Raw genomic sequence first — 22,514 nt, forward strand, 5'->3', positions numbered from 1 at the left:
TAAGACAAAGATCCATTCTGCTCACGTCATCCTCTGCAGGTGATTAAAGATTCCCTTTATTGAGAGAGGAGAGCTGGTCAGCACCTGGGAACCCCCGAGGCTTCAAGCAGGCGCAGAACGTTGGCAAAGCGAGCTCAGGAGATGGAAGGAGAAGAGGAGCTGAGCCTGGGATAGACCTGTCTGGAAATGCCCTGTCAGACGGGAAAGGCCCCTTTATTTCTGGCTGCTCCACTGAAAAGTCCATGTTGCAAACCCAATTTTGAATAAACAAACCCTTCTGAAAATATGCCTCATGATTCCTCAGCTCCTGGCTAGAGTTCACAGACCTCAGCTCCAGGGCAGCTGTCAGGCGGGAAGGGGGACTTTGAAAACAACATACCACTGTGTTTCTGAGTGAGTCTAGTGCTCGAAAGGGGAGGGAAACAGTATCCCCCGCTACAGACTAACATGGCATTGGATCACTCAGGGAGGGGTGCACTTGGAGAAACTAAATCAAATCGACGAGAATCGTGCAGGCCAATGCTGTGCAACCCTCTGCCGCTCAGCTCTGCCAATGCAACCCACTCCCCCCGACAAGTTCCCACAGTCTTCCACTTCTGGCCTCCACCGAGCTCTGCTGATACTCCTCGATCCAGACCTGCAGTCTCCCCCCGCCACTCAGCCTCAACTCTGACTTGAAAAACGTTGGAATTCCGATTCTGGAACTATCCTGAGCAGAACCTGGAAAGAGAAGACCCAGCCACTTCCTCCCTTACCCTGGCCTACGCTGAGCACCTTTCCTTCCCACAGCGGCTGCAATGCATTCTTTGGTCCAGGAGAACACGGGGATTGCACATTACCCTGAGATTCCCTGAGGTAATTCAGTACAATTGCCGCATGACCCAGAGGGTTGTGCAATATCAGGGACCCAATATCCCTGACAACCTGGGAGACATTTTACATGGCATTCCACGGCAAGCAGTAAGCAGACAGGCCTGAGTAAAAGAGGATGATAACAAAGAGAAGCATCACTGAGACCTTTGTCCTGCAAAGCACGCTGGGAATTTCACCAAACAAACAGAGGGACAGAACACCAGTGCTCACAGAGACAGAATGACTTCAGACAAAGAGATAAAAAGTGCTATTTGCAAAATAAAACAAAACTGGGTCACAGTCATAAAATGAAATATAATTAGTTCATCCCCACCTTCAGCAAACAGAGCCCCGTGTCTGGGTCTGGGACGCATCTGCTGAGGAGCTGCATGTAGGTGAGGTTCTCGTGAGTGTTGGGGTCGAAGAAGCCCTTGGTGTCGTCGCTGGGGTCACAGAGGATCCGGTTCATCTCTTCGTCGAAGTAGCCCCGCTTGTAAGCCACCTCCACGGGGAGGCGGTGACTGTGCACGGGATCGATGATGCCGCCGGTGGCGATCTGGGCCTCCAGCAGGCGGATGCCGTGGTCTTTGACGAGCAGGTCTTTCTTCATGGCCTGGAAGAGGGAGATCTTGTTGCCTGTGTAGGGGTCAGTGTATCCGGTCACTGCTCTCTCTGCAGAGAGCAGCTTCTCGTGAACCTCACTGCCCACCAGGCCGGCGGAGACGGCTTCATCGACGGACAGCTTCTCGTTCTTCAGCGGGTCAGTGATAAAGCCGGTGGCAGCCTGCGCCTCCAGCAGCACCAGCGCGGTGCCCGGCCTCAGAATCCCCTTCCACATGGCCTGGTAGATGCTCATCTTCTCTGTCCTGGACGGGTCTGTGTTGGACGGCACAAGGACTCCGGCAATGCAGCTCGTGCCTTGGAGGTATCTCTTTACGGAATCCATTTCCGTGATCTCCTGCACCGTCTTGGTGCCCTGGGTGAGTTCAGTCAGCGTGTTCTGGTCAATAATGTCAGAGCTGAACAGCTCTGAGGCAGTCACCTGCCTCCTGAGGCCGGAGAACTTCAGTTTGCTGCTTCTCTCTTCTTTCTCCTCAACGATGGTGGTGAGGATTCTGACCAGCTCCTCCAGGGTCACGGTCCCTGCTCTGTACTTCTCCAGCACCTCCTGCCTTTTCTCTTCCGAGAGGTATTTGGAGAAGAGAAGTTCCCACACGGAGACTTTTCGCCCTTGGAACTCGCCGACCGATACATCGACGGTGGCGAGCCGGAGAGTCTTTTCCGCTTGTTCGTCCTGCGGAGAAGGGGCGCTGGCAGCTCTCCCGGATGTTCTCTCCTCTCGGCGGGGGCCTTCCACTCCTCTGGGCTCTTTGCCGCTCTTTTTCTCGGTCTCGGTGATGAGGGTGGTGATGATGGTTGTCATTTCCTGAATGGTTAGCGTCCCCGCTTTGTACTTCTTCAGAAGCTCCTGCCTTTTTTGGTCAGGGACGTATCTGGAGAAGAGAAGCTCCCACACGGTCACGTTCTGCCCCTGGAAGAGTCCCACGCTGACGGTGGCAGGGGCAGACTGTAAGGAGATTCGTGTTTGTTCATCTAGCTGGAAGAGCACGGAGCCTTTGTGCATCAGCTGAAGCATAAGGAGCCCCGTGTCTGGGTCTGGGACGCATCTGCTGAGGAGCTGCATGTAGGTGAGGTTCTCGTGAGTGTTGGGGTCGAAGAAGCCCTTGGTGTCGTCGCTGGGGTCACAGAGGATCCGGTTCATCTCTTCGTCGAAGTAGCCCCGCTTGTAAGCCACCTCCACGGGGAGGCGGTGACTGTGCACGGGGTCGATGATGCCGCCGGTGGCGATCTGGGCCTCCAGCAGGCGGATGCCGTGGTCTTTGACGAGCAGGTCTTTCTTCATGGCCTGGAAGAGGGAGATCTTGTTGCCTGTGTAGGGGTCAGTGTATCCGGTCACTGCTCTCTCTGCAGAGAGCAGCTTCTCGTGAACCTCACTGCCCACCAGGCCGGCGGAGACGGCTTCATCGACGGACAGCTTCTCGTTCTTCAGCGGGTCAGTGATAAAGCCGGTGGCAGCCTGCGCCTCCAGCAGCACCAGCGCGGTGCCCGGCCTCAGAATCCCCTTCCACATGGCCTGGTAGATGCTCATCTTCTCTGTCCTGGACGGGTCTGTGTTGGACGGCACAAGGACTCCGGCAATGCAGCTCGTGCCTTGGAGGTATCTCTTTACGGAATCCATTTCCGTGATCTCCTGCACCGTCTTGGTGCCCTGGGTGAGTTCAGTCAGCGTGTTCTGGTCAATAATGTCAGAGCTGAACAGCTCTGAGGCAGTCACCTGCCTCCTGAGGCCGGAGAACTTCAGTTTGCTGCTTCTCTCTTCTTTCTCCTCAACGATGGTGGTGAGGATTCTGACCAGCTCCTCCAGGGTCACGGTCCCTGCTCTGTACTTCTCCAGCACCTCCTGCCTTTTCTCTTCCGAGAGGTATTTGGAGAAGAGAAGTTCCCACACGGAGACTTTTCGCCCTTGGAACTCGCCGACCGATACATCGACGGTGGCGAGCCGGAGAGTCTTTTCCGCTTGTTCGTCCTGCGGAGAAGGGGCGCTGGCAGCTCTCCCGGATGTTCTCTCCTCTCGGCGGGGGCCTTCCACTCCTCTGGGCTCTTTGCCGCTCTTTTTCTCGGTCTCGGTGATGAGGGTGGTGATGATGGTTGTCATTTCCTGAATGGTTAGCGTCCCCGCTTTGTACTTCTTCAGAAGCTCCTGCCTTTTTTGGTCAGGGACGTATCTGGAGAAGAGAAGCTCCCACACGGTCACGTTCTGCCCCTGGAAGAGTCCCACGCTGACGGTGGCAGGGGCAGACTGTAAGGAGATTCGTGTTTGTTCATCTAGCTGGAAGAGCACGGAGCCTTTGTGCATCAGCTGAAGCATAAGGAGCCCCGTGTCTGGGTCTGGGACGCATCTGCTGAGGAGCTGCATGTAGGTGAGGTTCTCGTGAGTGTTGGGGTCGAAGAAGCCCTTGGTGTCGTCGCTGGGGTCACAGAGGATCCGGTTCATCTCTTCGTCGAAGTAGCCCCGCTTGTAAGCCACCTCCACGGGGAGGCGGTGACTGTGCACGGGGTCGATGATGCCGCCGGTGGCGATCTGGGCCTCCAGCAGGCGGATGCCGTGGTCTTTGACGAGCAGGTCTTTCTTCATGGCCTGGAAGAGGGAGATCTTGTTGCCTGTGTAGGGGTCAGTGTATCCGGTCACTGCTCTCTCTGCAGAGAGCAGCTTCTCGTGAACCTCACTGCCCACCAGGCCGGCGGAGACGGCTTCATCGACGGACAGCTTCTCGTTCTTCAGCGGGTCAGTGATAAAGCCGGTGGCAGCCTGCGCCTCCAGCAGCACCAGCGCGGTGCCCGGCCTCAGAATCCCCTTCCACATGGCCTGGTAGATGCTCATCTTCTCTGTCCTGGACGGGTCTGTGTTGGACGGCACAAGGACTCCGGCAATGCAGCTAGTTCCTTCAAGGTATCTCTTTACGGAATCCATTTCCGTGATCTCCTGCACCGTCTTGGTGCCCTGGGTGAGTTCAGTCAGCGTGTTCTGGTCAATAATGTCAGAGCTGAACAGCTCTGAGGCAGTCACCTGCCTCCTGAGGCCGGAGAACTTCAGTTTGCTGCTTCTCTCTTCTTTCTCCTCAACGATGGTGGTGAGGATTCTGACCAGCTCCTCCAGGGTCACGGTCCCTGCTCTGTACTTCTCCAGCACCTCCTGCCTTTTCTCTTCCGAGAGGTATTTGGAGAAGAGAAGTTCCCACACGGAGACTTTTCGCCCTTGGAACTCGCCGACCGATACATCGACGGTGGCGAGCCGGAGAGTCTTTTCCGCTTGTTCGTCCTGCGGAGAAGGGGCGCTGGCAGCTCTCCCGGATGTTCTCTCCTCTCGGCGGGGGCCTTCCACTCCTCTGGGCTCTTTGCCGCTCTTTTTCTCGGTCTCGGTGATGAGGGTGGTGATGATGGTTGTCATTTCCTGAATGGTTAGCGTCCCCGCTTTGTACTTCTTCAGAAGCTCCTGCCTTTTTTGGTCAGGGACGTATCTGGAGAAGAGAAGCTCCCACACGGTCACGTTCTGCCCCTGGAAGAGTCCCACGCTGACGGTGGCAGGGGCAGACTGTAAGGAGATTCGTGTTTGTTCATCTAGCTGGAAGAGCACGGAGCCTTTGTGCATCAGCTGAAGCATAAGGAGCCCCGTGTCTGGGTCTGGGACGCATCTGCTGAGGAGCTGCATGTAGGTGAGGTTCTCGTGAGTGTTGGGGTCGAAGAAGCCCTTGGTGTCGTCGCTGGGGTCACAGAGGATCCGGTTCATCTCTTCGTCGAAGTAGCCCCGCTTGTAAGCCACCTCCACGGGGAGGCGGTGACTGTGCACGGGGTCGATGATGCCGCCGGTGGCGATCTGGGCCTCCAGCAGGCGGATGCCGTGGTCTTTGACGAGCAGGTCTTTCTTCATGGCCTGGAAGAGGGAGATCTTGTTGCCTGTGTAGGGGTCAGTGTATCCGGTCACTGCTCTCTCTGCAGAGAGCAGCTTCTCGTGAACCTCACTGCCCACCAGGCCGGCGGAGACGGCTTCATCGACGGACAGCTTCTCGTTCTTCAGCGGGTCAGTGATAAAGCCGGTGGCAGCCTGCGCCTCCAGCAGCACCAGCGCGGTGCCCGGCCTCAGAATCCCCTTCCACATGGCCTGGTAGATGCTCATCTTCTCTGTCCTGGACGGGTCTGTGTTGGACGGCACAAGGACTCCGGCAATGCAGCTCGTGCCTTGGAGGTATCTCTTTACGGAATCCATTTCCGTGATCTCCTGCACCGTCTTGGTGCCCTGGGTGAGTTCAGTCAGCGTGTTCTGGTCAATAATGTCAGAGCTGAACAGCTCTGAGGCAGTCACCTGCCTCCTGAGGCCGGAGAACTTCAGTTTGCTGCTTCTCTCTTCTTTCTCCTCAACGATGGTGGTGAGGATTCTGACCAGCTCCTCCAGGGTCACGGTCCCTGCTCTGTACTTCTCCAGCACCTCCTGCCTTTTCTCTTCCGAGAGGTATTTGGAGAAGAGAAGTTCCCACACGGAGACTTTTCGCCCTTGGAACTCGCCGACCGATACATCGACGGTGGCGAGCCGGAGAGTCTTTTCCGCTTGTTCGTCCTGCGGAGAAGGGGCGCTGGCAGCTCTCCCGGATGTTCTCTCCTCTCGGCGGGGGCCTTCCACTCCTCTGGGCTCTTTGCCGCTCTTTTTCTCGGTCTCGGTGATGAGGGTGGTGATGATGGTTGTCATTTCCTGAATGGTTAGCGTCCCCGCTTTGTACTTCTTCAGAAGCTCCTGCCTTTTTTGGTCAGGGACGTATCTGGAGAAGAGAAGCTCCCACACGGTCACGTTCTGCCCCTGGAAGAGTCCCACGCTGACGGTGGCAGGGGCAGACTGTAAGGAGATTCGTGTTTGTTCATCTAGCTGGAAGAGCACGGAGCCTTTGTGCATCAGCTGAAGCATAAGGAGCCCCGTGTCTGGGTCTGGGACGCATCTGCTGAGGAGCTGCATGTAGGTGAGGTTCTCGTGAGTGTTGGGGTCGAAGAAGCCCTTGGTGTCGTCGCTGGGGTCACAGAGGATCCGGTTCATCTCTTCGTCGAAGTAGCCCCGCTTGTAAGCCACCTCCACGGGGAGGCGGTGACTGTGCACGGGGTCGATGATGCCGCCGGTGGCGATCTGGGCCTCCAGCAGGCGGATGCCGTGGTCTTTGACGAGCAGGTCTTTCTTCATGGCCTGGAAGAGGGAGATCTTGTTGCCTGTGTAGGGGTCAGTGTATCCGGTCACTGCTCTCTCTGCAGAGAGCAGCTTCTCGTGAACCTCACTGCCCACCAGGCCGGCGGAGACGGCTTCATCGACGGACAGCTTCTCGTTCTTCAGCGGGTCAGTGATAAAGCCGGTGGCAGCCTGCGCCTCCAGCAGCACCAGCGCGGTGCCCGGCCTCAGAATCCCCTTCCACATGGCCTGGTAGATGCTCATCTTCTCTGTCCTGGACGGGTCTGTGTTGGACGGCACAAGGACTCCGGCAATGCAGCTCGTGCCTTGGAGGTATCTCTTTACGGAATCCATTTCCGTGATCTCCTGCACCGTCTTGGTGCCCTGGGTGAGTTCAGTCAGCGTGTTCTGGTCAATAATGTCAGAGCTGAACAGCTCTGAGGCAGTCACCTGCCTCCTGAGGCCGGAGAACTTCAGTTTGCTGCTTCTCTCTTCTTTCTCCTCAACGATGGTGGTGAGGATTCTGACCAGCTCCTCCAGGGTCACGGTCCCTGCTCTGTACTTCTCCAGCACCTCCTGCCTTTTCTCTTCCGAGAGGTATTTGGAGAAGAGAAGTTCCCACACGGAGACTTTTCGCCCTTGGAACTCGCCGACCGATACATCGACGGTGGCGAGCCGGAGAGTCTTTTCCGCTTGTTCGTCCTGCGGAGAAGGGGCGCTGGCAGCTCTCCCGGATGTTCTCTCCTCTCGGCGGGGGCCTTCCACTCCTCTGGGCTCTTTGCCGCTCTTTTTCTCGGTCTCGGTGATGAGGGTGGTGATGATGGTTGTCATTTCCTGAATGGTTAGCGTCCCCGCTTTGTACTTCTTCAGAAGCTCCTGCCTTTTTTGGTCAGGGACGTATCTGGAGAAGAGAAGCTCCCACACGGTCACGTTCTGCCCCTGGAAGAGTCCCACGCTGACGGTGGCAGGGGCAGACTGTAAGGAGATTCGTGTTTGTTCATCTAGCTGGAAGAGCACGGAGCCTTTGTGCATCAGCTGAAGCATAAGGAGCCCCGTGTCTGGGTCTGGGACGCATCTGCTGAGGAGCTGCATGTAGGTGAGGTTCTCGTGAGTGTTGGGGTCGAAGAAGCCCTTGGTGTCGTCGCTGGGGTCACAGAGGATCCGGTTCATCTCTTCGTCGAAGTAGCCCCGCTTGTAAGCCACCTCCACGGGGAGGCGGTGACTGTGCACGGGGTCGATGATGCCGCCGGTGGCGATCTGGGCCTCCAGCAGGCGGATGCCGTGGTCTTTGACGAGCAGGTCTTTCTTCATGGCCTGGAAGAGGGAGATCTTGTTGCCTGTGTAGGGGTCAGTGTATCCGGTCACTGCTCTCTCTGCAGAGAGCAGCTTCTCGTGAACCTCACTGCCCACCAGGCCGGCGGAGACGGCTTCATCGACGGACAGCTTCTCGTTCTTCAGCGGGTCAGTGATAAAGCCGGTGGCAGCCTGCGCCTCCAGCAGCACCAGCGCGGTGCCCGGCCTCAGAATCCCCTTCCACATGGCCTGGTAGATGCTCATCTTCTCTGTCCTGGACGGGTCTGTGTTGGACGGCACAAGGACTCCGGCAATGCAGCTCGTGCCTTGGAGGTATCTCTTTACGGAATCCATTTCCGTGATCTCCTGCACCGTCTTGGTGCCCTGGGTGAGTTCAGTCAGCGTGTTCTGGTCAATAATGTCAGAGCTGAACAGCTCTGAGGCAGTCACCTGCCTCCTGAGGCCGGAGAACTTCAGTTTGCTGCTTCTCTCTTCTTTCTCCTCAACGATGGTGGTGAGGATTCTGACCAGCTCCTCCAGGGTCACGGTCCCTGCTCTGTACTTCTCCAGCACCTCCTGCCTTTTCTCTTCCGAGAGGTATTTGGAGAAGAGAAGTTCCCACACGGAGACTTTTCGCCCTTGGAACTCGCCGACCGATACATCGACGGTGGCGAACCGGAGAGTCTTTTCCGCTTGTTCGTCCTGCGGAGAAGGGGCGCTGGCAGCTCTCCCGGATGTTCTCTCCTCTCGGCGGGGGCCTTCCACTCCTCTGGGCTCTTTGCCGCTCTTTTTCTCGGTCTCGGTGATGAGGGTGGTGATGATGGTTGTCATTTCCTGAATGGTTAGCGTCCCCGCTTTGTACTTCTTCAGAAGCTCCTGCCTTTTTTGGTCAGGGACGTATCTGGAGAAGAGAAGCTCCCACACGGTCACGTTCTGCCCCTGGAAGAGTCCCACGCTGACGGTGGCAGGGGCAGACTGTAAGGAGATTCGTGTTTGTTCATCTAGCTGGAAGAGCACGGAGCCTTTGTGCATCAGCTGAAGCATAAGGAGCCCCGTGTCTGGGTCTGGGACGCATCTGCTGAGGAGCTGCATGTAGGTGAGGTTCTCGTGAGTGTTGGGGTCGAAGAAGCCCTTGGTGTCGTCGCTGGGGTCACAGAGGATCCGGTTCATCTCTTCGTCGAAGTAGCCCCGCTTGTAAGCCACCTCCACGGGGAGGCGGTGACTGTGCACGGGGTCGATGATGCCGCCGGTGGCGATCTGGGCCTCCAGCAGGCGGATGCCGTGGTCTTTGACGAGCAGGTCTTTCTTCATGGCCTGGAAGAGGGAGATCTTGTTGCCTGTGTAGGGGTCAGTGTATCCGGTCACTGCTCTCTCTGCAGAGAGCAGCTTCTCGTGAACCTCACTGCCCACCAGGCCGGCGGAGACGGCTTCATCGACGGACAGCTTCTCGTTCTTCAGCGGGTCAGTGATAAAGCCGGTGGCAGCCTGCGCCTCCAGCAGCACCAGCGCGGTGCCCGGCCTCAGAATCCCCTTCCACATGGCCTGGTAGATGCTCATCTTCTCTGTCCTGGACGGGTCTGTGTTGGACGGCACAAGGACTCCGGCAATGCAGCTCGTGCCTTGGAGGTATCTCTTTACGGAATCCATTTCCGTGATCTCCTGCACCGTCTTGGTGCCCTGGGTGAGTTCAGTCAGCGTGTTCTGGTCAATAATGTCAGAGCTGAACAGCTCTGAGGCAGTCACCTGCCTCCTGAGGCCGGAGAACTTCAGTTTGCTGCTTCTCTCTTCTTTCTCCTCAACGATGGTGGTGAGGATTCTGACCAGCTCCTCCAGGGTCATGGTCCCTGCTCTGTACTTCTCCAGCACCTCCTGCCTTTTCTCTTCCGAGAGGTATTTGGAGAAGAGAAGTTCCCACACGGAGACTTTTCGCCCTTGGAACTCGCCGACCGATACATCGACGGTGGCGAGCCGGAGAGTCTTTTCCGCTTGTTCGTCCTGTGGAGAAGGGGCGCTGGCAGCTCTCCCGGATGTTCTCTCCTCTCGGCGGGGGCCTTCCACTCCTCTGGGCTCTTTGCCGCTCTTTTTCTCGGTCTCGGTGATGAGGGTGGTGATGATGGTTGTCATTTCCTGAATGGTTAGCGTCCCCGCTTTGTACTTCTTCAGAAGCTCCTGCCTTTTTTGGTCAGGGACGTATCTGGAGAAGAGAAGCTCCCACACGGTCACGTTCTGCCCCTGGAAGAGTCCCACGCTGACGGTGGCAGGGGCAGACTGTAAGGAGATTCGTGTTTGTTCATCTAGCTGGAAGAGCACGGAGCCTTTGTGCATCAGCTGAAGCATAAGGAGCCCCGTGTCTGGGTCTGGGACGCATCTGCTGAGGAGCTGCATGTAGGTGAGGTTCTCGTGAGTGTTGGGGTCGAAGAAGCCCTTGGTGTCGTCGCTGGGGTCACAGAGGATCCGGTTCATCTCTTCGTCGAAGTAGCCCCGCTTGTAAGCCACCTCCACGGGGAGGCGGTGACTGTGCACGGGGTCGATGATGCCGCCGGTGGCGATCTGGGCCTCCAGCAGGCGGATGCCGTGGTCTTTGACGAGCAGGTCTTTCTTCATGGCCTGGAAGAGGGAGATCTTGTTGCCTGTGTAGGGGTCAGTGTATCCGGTCACTGCTCTCTCTGCAGAGAGCAGCTTCTCGTGAACCTCACTGCCCACCAGGCCGGCGGAGACGGCTTCATCGACGGACAGCTTCTCGTTCTTCAGCGGGTCAGTGATAAAGCCGGTGGCAGCCTGCGCCTCCAGCAGCACCAGCGCGGTGCCCGGCCTCAGAATCCCCTTCCACATGGCCTGGTAGATGCTCATCTTCTCTGTCCTGGACGGGTCTGTGTTGGACGGCACAAGGACTCCGGCAATGCAGCTCGTGCCTTGGAGGTATCTCTTTACGGAATCCATTTCCGTGATCTCCTGCACCGTCTTGGTGCCCTGGGTGAGTTCAGTCAGCGTGTTCTGGTCAATAATGTCAGAGTTGAACAGCTCTGAGGCAGTCACCTGCCTCCTGAGGCCGGAGAACTTCAGTTTGCTGCTTCTCTCTTCTTTCTCCTCAACGATGGTGGTGAGGATTCTGACCAGCTCCTCCAGGGTCACGGTCCCTGCTCTGTACTTCTCCAGCACCTCCTGCCTTTTCTCTTCCGAGAGGTATTTGGAGAAGAGAAGTTCCCACACGGAGACTTTTCGCCCTTGGAACTCGCCGACCGATACATCGACGGTGGCGAACCGGAGAGTCTTTTCCGCTTGTTCGTCCTGCGGAGAAGGGGCGCTGGCAGCTCTCCCGGATGTTCTCTCCTCTCGGCGGGGGCCTTCCACTCCTCTGGGCTCTTTGCCGCTCTTTTTCTCGGTCTCGGTGATGAGGGTGGTGATGATGGTTGTAATTTCCTGAATGGTTAGCGTCCCCGCTTTGTACTTCTTCAGAAGCTCCTGCCTTTTTTGGTCAGGGACGTATCTGGAGAAGAGAAGCTCCCACACGGTCACGTTCTGCCCCTGGAAGAGTCCCACGCTGACGGTGGCAGGGGCAGACTGTAAGGAGATTCGTGTTTGTTCATCTAGCTGGAAGAGCACGGAGCCTTTGTGCATCAGCTGAAGCATAAGGAGCCCCGTGTCTGGGTCTGGGACGCATCTGCTGAGGAGCTGCATGTAGGTGAGGTTCTCGTGAGTGTTGGGGTCGAAGAAGCCCTTGGTGTCGTCGCTGGGGTCACAGAGGATCCGGTTCATCTCTTCGTCGAAGTAGCCCCGCTTGTAAGCCACCTCCACGGGGAGGCGGTGACTGTGCACGGGGTCGATGATGCCGCCGGTGGCGATCTGGGCCTCCAGCAGGCGGATGCCGTGGTCTTTGACGAGCAGGTCTTTCTTCATGGCCTGGAAGAGGGAGATCTTGTTGCCTGTGTAGGGGTCAGTGTATCCGGTCACTGCTCTCTCTGCAGAGAGCAGCTTCTCGTGAACCTCACTGCCCACCAGGCCGGCGGAGACGGCTTCATCGACGGACAGCTTCTCGTTCTTCAGCGGGTCAGTGATAAAGCCGGTGGCAGCCTGCGCCTCCAGCAGCACCAGCGCGGTGCCCGGCCTCAGAATCCCCTTCCACATGGCCTGGTAGATGCTCATCTTCTCTGTCCTGGACGGGTCTGTGTTGGACGGCACAAGGACTCCGGCAATGCAGCTCGTGCCTTGGAGGTATCTCTTTACGGAATCCATTTCCGTGATCTCCTGCACCGTCTTGGTGCCCTGGGTGAGTTCAGTCAGCGTGTTCTGGTCAATAATGTCAGAGTTGAACAGCTCTGAGGCAGTCACCTGCCTCCTGAGGCCGGAGAACTTCAGTTTGCTGCTTCTCTCTTCTTTCTCCTCAACGATGGTGGTGAGGATTCTGACCAGCTCCTCCAGGGTCACGGTCCCTGCTCTGTACTTCTCCAGCACCTCCTGCCTTTTCTCTTCCGAGAGGTATTTGGAGAAGAGAAGTTCCCACACGGAGACTTTTCGCCCTTGGAACTCGCCGACCGATACATCGACGGTGGCGAACCGGAGAGTCTTTTCCGCTTGTTCGTCCTGCGGAGAAGGGGCGCTGGCAGCTCTCCCGGATGTTCTCTCCTCTCGGCGGGGGCCTTCCACTCCTCTGGGCTCTTTGCCGCTCTTTTTCTCGGTCTCGGTGATGAGGGTGGTGATGATGGTTGTCATTTCCTGAATGGTTAGCGTCCCCGCTTTGTACTTCTTCAGAAGCTCCTGCCTTTTTTGGTCAGGGACGTATCTGGAGAAGAGAAGCTCCCACACGGTCACGTTCTGCCCCTGGAAGAGTCCCACGCTGACGGTGGCAGGGGCAGACTGTAAGGAGATTCGTGTTTGTTCATCTAGCTGGAAGAGCACGGAGCCTTTGTGCATCAGCTGAAGCATAAGGAGCCCCGTGTCTGGGTCTGGGACGCATCTGCTGAGGAGCTGCATGTAGGTGAGGTTCTCGTGAGTGTTGGGGTCGAAGAAGCCCTTGGTGTCGTCGCTGGGGTCACAGAGGATCCGGTTCATCTCTTCGTCGAAGTAGCCCCGCTTGTAAGCCACCTCCACGGGGAGGCGGTGACTGTGCACGGGGTCGATGATGCCGCCGGTGGCGATCTGGGCCTCCAGCAGGCGGATGCCGTGGTCTTTGACGAGCAGGTCTTTCTTCATGGCCTGGAAGAGGGAGATCTTGTTGCCTGTGTAGGGGTCAGTGTATCCGGTCACTGCTCTCTCTGCAGAGAGCAGCTTCTCGTGAACCTCACTGCCCACCAGGCCGGCGGAGACGGCTTCATCGACGGACAGCTTCTCGTTCTTCAGCGGGTCAGTGATAAAGCCGGTGGCAGCCTGCGCCTCCAGCAGCACCAGCGCGGTGCCCGGCCTCAGAATCCCCTTCCACATGGCCTGGTAGATGCTCATCTTCTCTGTCCTGGACGGGTCTGTGTTGGACGGCACAAGGACTCCGGCAATGCAGCTAGTTCCTTCAAGGTATCTCTTTATGGCATCCATCTTTGCTATATCTTTTGCAGTCTGTTTTCCTTCCTCTAGCTTTTCCATTGTGTCCTTGGTAATTATCTGTGCATTGAGTAGTTCTGATGCCGTGATTTTTTGTCTGATTCCCTGGAACCATATATCTTTTCTGCTCCTCTCTTTTTCATGTATAATGGTTAAGATGATATCAATGATCTTTTGTAGAATAGCTGTGGATTCCTTTTTGTATCGTTTTACCAATTCTTTTCTCTTTTCCTCAGTGATATATTCAGAACAGAGGAGTTCCCATAGAGATAAATTATGTCCTTTGTATTTCCCTACCTGTACTTGAACCATGGTGGATAACATTGTATTTTTTGTTTGCTCATCAGTGTAGAAATAGTCTTCCTTCTTTTCTATTATCTGAAGCAGGCACAGTCCTGTTTCTGGGTCTTTGCTACATCTGTGCAGAAGCTGCGCATAACTGAGTTTTTCCTTGGTGTTAGGATCCATAAATCGTTTGTTGCCATGTTGTGGATCAGAAAGAAGGAGAAATGTGTCATCGTCCAAATATCCCCGCTTGTAAGCCATCTCCACGGGGAGGCGGTGACTGTGCACGGGGTCGATGATGCCGCCGGTGGCGATCTGGGCCTCCAGCAGGGGGATGCCGTAGTCTTTGACGAGCAGGTCTTTCTTCATGGCCTGGAAGAGGGAGATCTTGTTGCCTGTGTAGGGGTCAGTGTATCCGGTCACTGCTCTCTCTGCAGAGAGCAGCTTCTCGTGAACCTCACTGCCCACCAGGCCGGCGGAGACGGCTTCATCGACGGACAGCTTCTCGTTCTTCAGCGGGTCAATGATAAAGCCCGTGGCAGCCTGCGCCTCCAGCAGCACCAGCGCTGATTCTGGTGTTAGGAGACCTCTCTCTCGGGCCTGGTAGATGCTCATTCTCTCTTTCTTGGCTGGCAGCAGAACTCCAGCAATGCAGCCAGTTCCATCCAGATACCTCTTGACAGAATCCATTTGGGTGAGTTTATGGACTGTGAGAGTTCCTTTTTGCAGATTGTCCAGTGTTGTTTTGTCAATTATCTCAGCATTGAATAACTCTGACACTGATACATCTCCTCTGAGTCCTTTTACCTTAAGGGCTTGGGTTCTGAGTTCCATTTCCTCAATGATGGTGGTGATGACTGTGATGAGCTGTTCTATTGTCAGGGTTTCACATTTATATTGCTTCACTAGTTCTTTTCTTTTCTGTTCTGAGATGTACTGAGAGCAGAGCAGGTCCCAGAGGGACACTGTTTGGCCTTTGAACTTCCCAACATGCATTTTAATGGGTTTTGAGCATAAAAATTGTTTCATTGACTCATCGATATAGAAGTATCTCCCCCCATGCTTTACTATTTGGAGCATATACAGCCCAGTCTCAGGGTCTTGGACACATCTCTCCAGGAGTTGTATGTAGGTGAGGTTCTCATGAGTGTTGGGGTCGAAGAAGCCCTTGGTGTCGTCGCTGGGGTCACAGAGGATCCGGTTCATCTCTTCGTCGAAGTAGCCCCGCTTGTAAGCCACCTCCACAGGGAGGCGGTGACTGTGCACGGGGTCGATGATGCCTCCGGTGGCAACCTGGGCCTCGAGCAGGCGGATGCCATGGCTCTTGAGGATCAGTCCCTGGTTCATGGCTTCGAAGAGGGAGATTTGGCCTTTTGTGTAGGGATCAGTATATCCGGTCACTGCTCTCTCTGCAGACAGCAGCTTTTCATAGACCTCTTGTCCAATGAGCCCAGCAGCAAGTGCCTCCTCCACTGACAGCCTCTTGTTCTTCACCGGGTCAATAACAAACCCGGTGGCAGCCTGCGCCTCCAGCAACACCAGCGCGGTGCCCGGCCTCAGCATGCTTCTCGTCATAGCCTGGTAGATGCTCATCTTCTCATTGGCTGGCTGTATTAGCACTCCAGCTATGAAGTTACCCCCCTCCAGGTATCTCCGGACGGCATCCATCTCTGTGACTTCTTTGACAGTTTTCTGTCCCTGCTTGAGTTCATCCAGGGTTTTCTTGTCTATCAGCTGAGACTCGAAGAGGTCGCTGGCAGACACCTGCTTCCGCAGGCCCTTGAACGTGAACCTCTTGCCTTGCTTCTCAGATTCTTCAATGATTGTGGTAACGGTGGTGATGATTTCTTGCAGGGCCACAGTGTTCTCCCCTTTGTATAGTTTCACCAGCTCTCTCTGCTTGCAGTCTGTGATATACTCGGAATTGAGAAGGTCCCAGAGGCAAACTGTTTGCCCTTTGAACCGACCTACTGCGACACAGACTGTCACAGATTTCAGCACCTCCATGGTTTGTTTGTCCACATAGAATGCTGCAGTTTCAGACAGAGGTAGTAGCCAGAGGCCTGTCTCAGCATCAGGGACACACTTGTCTTTCAGCTGCTGGTAGGTCAAGTTTTCCTTTGTGTTTGGATCAAAGAAGACTTTGGTGTTGTCAGTGGGCTGGGATAGGGCCTGGTTCATTTCTTCATCATAAAAGCCGTGCATGTAGGCAGCAGGAAGAGGAAGATGATGATGGTGGATGGGATCGATGACCCCTCCTGTAGCCAGCTGGGCCTCTATTAAGGGAACAGCATCACTCATGGGAATGAGGCCTTTCCTGACTGCTTGACAGACTGAGATTGAGTTCCCCGTGTATGGGTCTGTGTAACCAGTCACTGCTCTCTCTGCTAGAAGCAACTTCTCCATGAGTTCCTCACCGACAATGGCTGCTTTGACGGCATCCTCCACACCAAGTTTCTGGTTTGTTACTGGGTCTATAACAGCTCCTGTGGCTGCTTGAGCCTCTAGCAACAACACCCCTGTCCCAGGCAGGAGGAGATTGTTTTTCATTGCTTGGTAAATGCTCATCCTCTTCTTGGAGGCCTGTATGAAAATCCCAGCAATGCTCCCTGTGCCCTGTAAGTATCTCTTCACGCTCTCCATCTTGGCTACTTCTCCAGCTGTTTGTTTTCCCTTAGCCAGCTCCACGAACGTCTTCTCAGTAATGATGCCAGCATCGAACAGCCAGACAGCAGGCACGCTGCCCCGCAGGCCTTCAAAGGTGATGTGGGTATGGGCTTTCATCTCTATTTCCTCAACAAGCTTCAGGACAAGAGTGACCAGCTGCCAGACAGACACATCCTCAGACCGGTACTTCTCCACAAAGTCATTTCTCTGCTCCTCAGTGAAGTAGCCAGAGTGGATCAGCTCCCAGAGGGAGACCCCTTTTGCCTTCACCATGGTGTCCTTGAATAGCTTCTGGATCTGCTCATCTGTGCAGACAGGCACAGCTGTCTGTGGCAAAGGCAGCAAGTGGAGGCCAGAGTTTTCATCCTTCTGGCAGTGAGCGATGAGCTGAGCGTAGGTCACAGGCTCCTTGCTGTTGGGGATGCAGTAGACCCTGGTATTATCAGAGGCACTAGAGAGGGTTTTGCTCATGTCCTCGTCCAAGTAGCCTTGTTTCTGGGCAAATTCCACAGGGACATAGTGGCCATGGTGAGGGTCGATGATGCCTCCTGTGGCAATTTGGGCTTCCATGAGCTGAATAGCCTGTTTGTCAGCGATGAGGCCCTTCTTCATGGCTTGGAAGAGGGAGATCTTTTCTCCGGTGAAAGGGTCTTTATATCCCATTACGGCTCCTTCTGCGTGCTGCAGTTTCTCATGGAGTTCTGGCCCGATAACCCCTTCCCTTACGGCTTCATCAACGCACAGCTTCTGGTTGTTCACTGGGTTGATGACGAAGCCAGTAGCAGCTTGGGCCTCGAGCAGTGGGAGAGCCACCCCTGGCATCACAATCTTCTGCTTCATGGCTTCATAGATGCTCATTCTCTGGTTTGATGGCTGGAGCACGATCCCCCCAATGCTGCCAGAGCCGTAGAGGTATTTGCGGACAGAGTCCATGCGCAGGACATCCTCCGGGCTCACGGTTCCCTCCAGCACCCTCTCGAACAGGGCCTTGTCTATGATGCCAGTTTCTAGCAGATGGTAGGCCGTGACGCTGCCTCTCATGGCTGGGAATTTGATGTGGGCCCATTTTTTCATCTCTTCCTCCAACGTGAGTCTGATCTGCTCCAGGGTGAGCTTCCGCAGCTGGTAGTGATTAAATATCTCCCGCCGCTTTCCCTCGCTGAAATACTCAGAGTTCAACAGGTCCCACACAGAGACCCTTTCTCCTTGGAACCTCCCGTACTTCACGAGGAGCCAGGTGCTCCTGAAGGCTTGTTTGGTGGTGTCATTGATGAACTGACGCTTCTTGCTGTTCAGAGGCAGGAGGCAGAGTCCAGTGGAGGGCTCTGTGATGCACTTCTCCTTCAGCTGCAAGTACGTGAGGTTCTCGTGCGTGTTGGGGTCGAAGAAGCCCTTGGTGTCAACGCTGGGGTCAGAGAGGATCCGGTTCATCTTCTTGTCAAAGTAGCCCCGCTTGTAAGCCACCTCCACGGGGAGACGGTGACTGTGCAAGGGGTCGATGATGCCGCCGGTGGCGATCTGGGCCTCCAGCAGGCGGATGCCATGGTCTCTGATGAGGTGGCCTTTGCTCATGGCCTGGAAGAGGGAGATCTTGTTGCCGGTGTAGGGGTCTTTGTAGCCAGTGACTGCTTTCTCTGCTGCCAGAAGCTTGTTGTAAATATCTGGGCCGATGACATTGGCTCGCAGAGCCTCCTCCACAGAATATTTCTTGTTTGCAGTTGGGTCGATGATGAATCCAGTGGCAGCCTGTGCCTCGAGGAGGATGAGAGATGTCCCTGGCATTAGAAGGCCTTTCCTCTTTGCCTGGTAGATGCTGATTTTCTCCTGGGAATCGGGCAGCAGCAACCCACTGATACTGCCTGTCCCTTCCAGGTACTTCCTGACTGTGTCCATGCAGACAACTTCTCTGGCTGATGTCTCCCCTTGGCTCAGTTTCTCAAACAAATCCCTGTTGATGATGTCAGCGCTCAGGAGCTGGCTAGGGGTCACTTTGTGCCTCAGGCCTTCAAAGGTGGTATTGGCGGTGGAAGCCATTTGCTGAACTGTGGTGCTGATGGTCTTAGCCAGTTCCTTCATGGAGAGAGTTGCGGTGCGGCACTGCTGGGTATACGTGGCCCTTTGCACGTTTGTGAAGTAGTCTGAGAAGAGGAGTTTCCAGAGCGACACTGACTTCCCCTTGAATTTGCCACAGGCCACGGGTACTGTTGTGTCTTCCAAAGCCATTCGGGTCCTGTGGTCTATGAAGGAATGCATGCCCTGAGACCCTTCCCCATTTTCTCCGAAGAGCGGCAGCAGGCGGAGACCGGTGTCTGGGTCAGTGACACACCTCTCCAATAACTCTGCGTACATGAGGGTCTCCTTCGTGTTGGGGTCGAAGAACCCTTTCATGTCATGGGTGGGATGGAAGAGGAGCCGCTTCATCTCTTCATCGAGGTAGCCCCGTTGGCAGGCCACCTCCACTGGGACACGGTGATTGTGGACTGGATCGATGAGGCCACCGGTGGCCAGCTGGGCCTCCAGTAGGTAAGTCCCCTGGTCCCTGGCAATAAGCCCCTTATTCATGGCTTGAAACAGAGAGAGCAGCTCCCCAGTGTAGGGGTCTCGGTACCCGGTGGCAGCTCTCTCAGCGGATGACAGCTTCTCATAGAGCTCCGGCCCAACCACACCAGCCTTGACACCATCATCAACTGAGAGTCTCTGGCTCTTGGTGGGCTCTGTCAGGCAGGCAGTGGCAGCCTGGGCCTGCAGGAGGGCCAGTGCTGTGCCTGGCATGAGGAGATGCTCTGTCAGCGCCTGGTACAGACTCTTCCTCTCACCGGTCGGCAGTATGGCAACACCTGCAATGCTTCCCGTGCCCTCCAGGTACTGCTGAACATGGTCCATCTCTGCTACCTCCTGGACAGAGACCCGGCCTTCCTCGAGGGCCCTGAACGTGTCCATGTCAATGATGCTGGAGCTGAGCAGCTCACTGCTGCTCACTCTCCCTCTCAGTCCTGGGAAGGTGATTTTCAGAGGCAAGAGGAGGAGCCCTGTGGAGGGATCGATCATGCACCGTTTCTTAAGCTCCAGATAGGTGACCGTCTCGCTGGTGTTTGGGTCAAGAAACCCTCTGGCAGCAGCAGAGCTGGGGTCAGAGAGGAGCTGGCTCATCTCGTCACCAAAGTGTCCCTGCTCGTAGGTAACGTCCATGGGGAGGCGGTGGCTGGTGGCTGGATCCACGAGGCCCCCTGTGGCGATCTGGACCTCCAGCAGGCGGGCGCCCCGATCCCGCCCGAGCAGCTCTTTTTGGATGGCTTGATAGAGTGAGATCTTCTCATCTGTGTAGGGGTCCATGAAGCCAATCGCTGCTCTCTCTGCAGACAGCAGCTTTTCTTTCAGCTCCAGGCCTACCAGCCCCAGTCTCACGGCCTCTGCCACAGAGAGCTGCTTGTTCCCCACCGGATCAATGAGGGAGCCTGTGGCTGCCTGAGCCTCCAGAAGAGCAAGTGCTGGCTCAGACATCAGGAAATGCTCTCTGGTGGCATCATAAAAGCTCATTGTCTTCTTGGAAGCCTCCACGTACACCCCAGCAATGGTCCCAGTCCCCGCCAGGGGCTCTCCCACACCGTGTGACTCCACACCCGTCTGTTGCCGCTTGCCAGGCTGCATGCCCTGATGGAAGTGACTTCCTCCTGGGGTGTCTTTTGGGTGAGCTGTGGGGGTGGCATGTCCATTCACTGCCGGCTGGTGCTCCATGCCGTCTGCCTTTTTGCGCTGCGCTCCCCTCCAGTGACGGGTGGGGCCTCGCTCACCTCCCGGGGCAGCGCCCGTGTCTCTGCAGAGAGAGAAGAGGCTCCATGAGACACAGCCACGTGCAGTTTTCATGGTACATGTGGACAAGAGAAGTATCTCCGCAGACACAATGCCAGGAACGGACGAGAGGCAGGGAGTGGAGCCAGTGCAGCCCCCTGGCTGGAGGCATCCAGACAACAGTGAGAGCAAGAGGAGAAATGCCAGAGGCAAGACTCTCCCTCCTCCCGTGGGCTGGATGAGCAGCAGGAGTGGCAGAAGGCCCGCAAACATGGCAGGGCCACCAGGGCCCGAACTGTGGCCGAGCCACCCTTTCCCCCTGAAGCCCTGCTCCTTGAAGCCCTGCCCCTTCCCCCTGAGGCCCCGCCCCTTCCCCTGAGGCCCTTACCTTGTGCCACCCCTTCCCCCTAGAATCATAGAATCATAGAATATCAGGGTTGGAAGGGACCCCAGAAGGTCATCTAGTCCAACCCCCTGCTCGAAGCAGGACCAATTCCCAGTTAAATCATCCCAGCCAGGGCTTTGTCAAGCCTGACCTTAAAAACCTCTAAGGAAGGAGATTCTACCACCTCCCTAGGTAACACATTCCAGTGTTTCACCACCCTCATAGTGAAAAAGTTTTTCCTAATATCCAATCTAAACCTCCCCCACAGCAACTTGAGACCATTACTCCTCGTTCTGTCATCTGATACCATTGAGAACAGTCTAGAGCCATCCTCTTTGGAACCCCCTTTCAGGTAGTTGAAAGCAGCTATCAAATCCCCCCTCATTCTTCTCTTCTGCAGGCTAAACAATCCCAGCTCCCTCAGCCTCTCCTCATAAGTCATGTGTTCTAGACCCCTAATCATTTTTGTTGCCCTTCGCTGGACTCTCTCCAATTTATCCACATCCTTCTTGTAGTGTGGGGCCCAAAACTGGACACAGTACTCCAGATGAGGCCTCACCAATGTCGAATAGAGGGGAACGATCACGTCCCTCGATCTGCTCGCTATGCCCCTACTTATACAGTAGCCCCGCTCTGCGAAGCCCCGCCCCTTCCCCCTGAGGCCCCGCCCCTTCCCCTGAGGCCCTTCCCTTGTGCCACCCCTTCCCCCTGAAGCCCCGCTCCTTGAAGCCCCGCCCCTTCCCCTTGAGGCCCTGCCCCTTCCCCTGAGGCCCTTCCCTTGTGCCACCCCTTCCCCTGAAACCCTGCCCCTTCCTCTGAGGCCCTTCCCTTGTGCCGCCCCTTCCCCTGAAGCCCCGCCCCTTTAAGCCCCGCCCCTTCCCCTGAGGCCCCGCCCCTTCCCCTGAGGCCCTTCCCTTGTGCCACCCCTGCCCCCTGAAGTCCCGCCCCCACCCAGCCCCTTCTCTCCGAGTCTCTGCCTTTGCACCGCCCCTTCTCCCAGAGCCCCTGCCCTTGCACCGTCCTCGCACGGCAAATGCTGGCCCAGCGCAATGACGTGTGCCTGCTGCCCCATCGGCTGCCATGTGAGGAGCTGTTGGGGGTGTCCGTGCAGCCGCAAGGCCATTGCCCTGTGTGGAGGTGCCCGTTCCCCACAAGCCCTGCTCCTGTGTATCCACCAGTGTGACCAGAGAAGTGACACGGAGCGGCCTAGAGGTGTCAGAGATGAGCGGGAAGGGGCTCGCTGACCCCCTTTGCCACGTATAAGCAGCAGACTCCAGCTGTCTCTTCCTGATGGGAGGGTGGGGATGGAGAGTTCAGCAGCAGCCGGAGGTGGGAGCGGGGGGAAGCAAAGCCAGCCGGTGTCCCGGCGTCCCTGGGCGATGCTCTGGAACTGCTCCCCACGAAGCCAGGCGGGACTCTGGGGAAGTCTCCTCTCTGTGAGCAGCCTGTCTTCAGGACACACAGCTCACACAGCTTCCACCTTCCTGGGTCTGACCTCTGAGCATTCAGCATCCTCTGCCCCTCCGTGCGCTTCCCCACAGCAAGTCCGCTCAGGCGGGGCTCCTGGGGAAGCCAGAGGGTCCTGCCCCCCAACTCCGCAGTCAGACGGGACTCTCAGCCAGCCAGTAACACAGAGGTTTATTAGACGACAGGAACATGGTCTAACACATTGCTTGCAGGTGCAGAGAACAGGACCCCTCAGCTGGGTCCATTTTGGGGGCAGTGAGCCAGACAACCACGTCTGCCCTTCACTCCATGTCCCAGCCAGCCCCAAACTGAAACTCCCTCCAGCCCCTCCTCCTCTGGGCTTTGTCCCTTTCCCGGGCCAGGAGGTCACCTGATTCCTTTGTTCTCCAACCCTTTAGCTCTCACCTTGCAGGGGGGAAGGGCCCAGGCCATCAGGTGCCAGGAAACAGGGTGTTGGCCATTCTCTGTGTCCAGACCCCT

The 22,514-nt window shown here is 56.3% G+C and overlaps 1 protein-coding gene across 1 annotated transcript in view; it reads right to left on the minus strand.

Moving 5' to 3' along the window:
- Window positions 1-1,105: 1,105 nt before the first annotated feature.
- The window catches only part of EPPK1 (epiplakin 1), a 39,216-nt gene continuing 17,807 nt past the window's right edge, over window positions 1,106-22,514 (minus strand). Inside the window, exon 2 of the mRNA XM_048837264.2 lies at window positions 1,106-20,207. Within this exon, the coding sequence (XP_048693221.2) occupies window positions 1,172-20,128 (18,957 nt within the window). The 5' untranslated portion in view covers window positions 20,129-20,207 and the 3' untranslated portion in view covers window positions 1,106-1,171. The remainder of the gene's footprint in view (window positions 20,208-22,514) is intronic.

This window comes from Caretta caretta, chromosome 2 (assembly GCF_965140235.1).
Source record: "Caretta caretta isolate rCarCar2 chromosome 2, rCarCar1.hap1, whole genome shotgun sequence".
Taxonomy (NCBI): Eukaryota; Metazoa; Chordata; order Testudines; family Cheloniidae; genus Caretta; species Caretta caretta.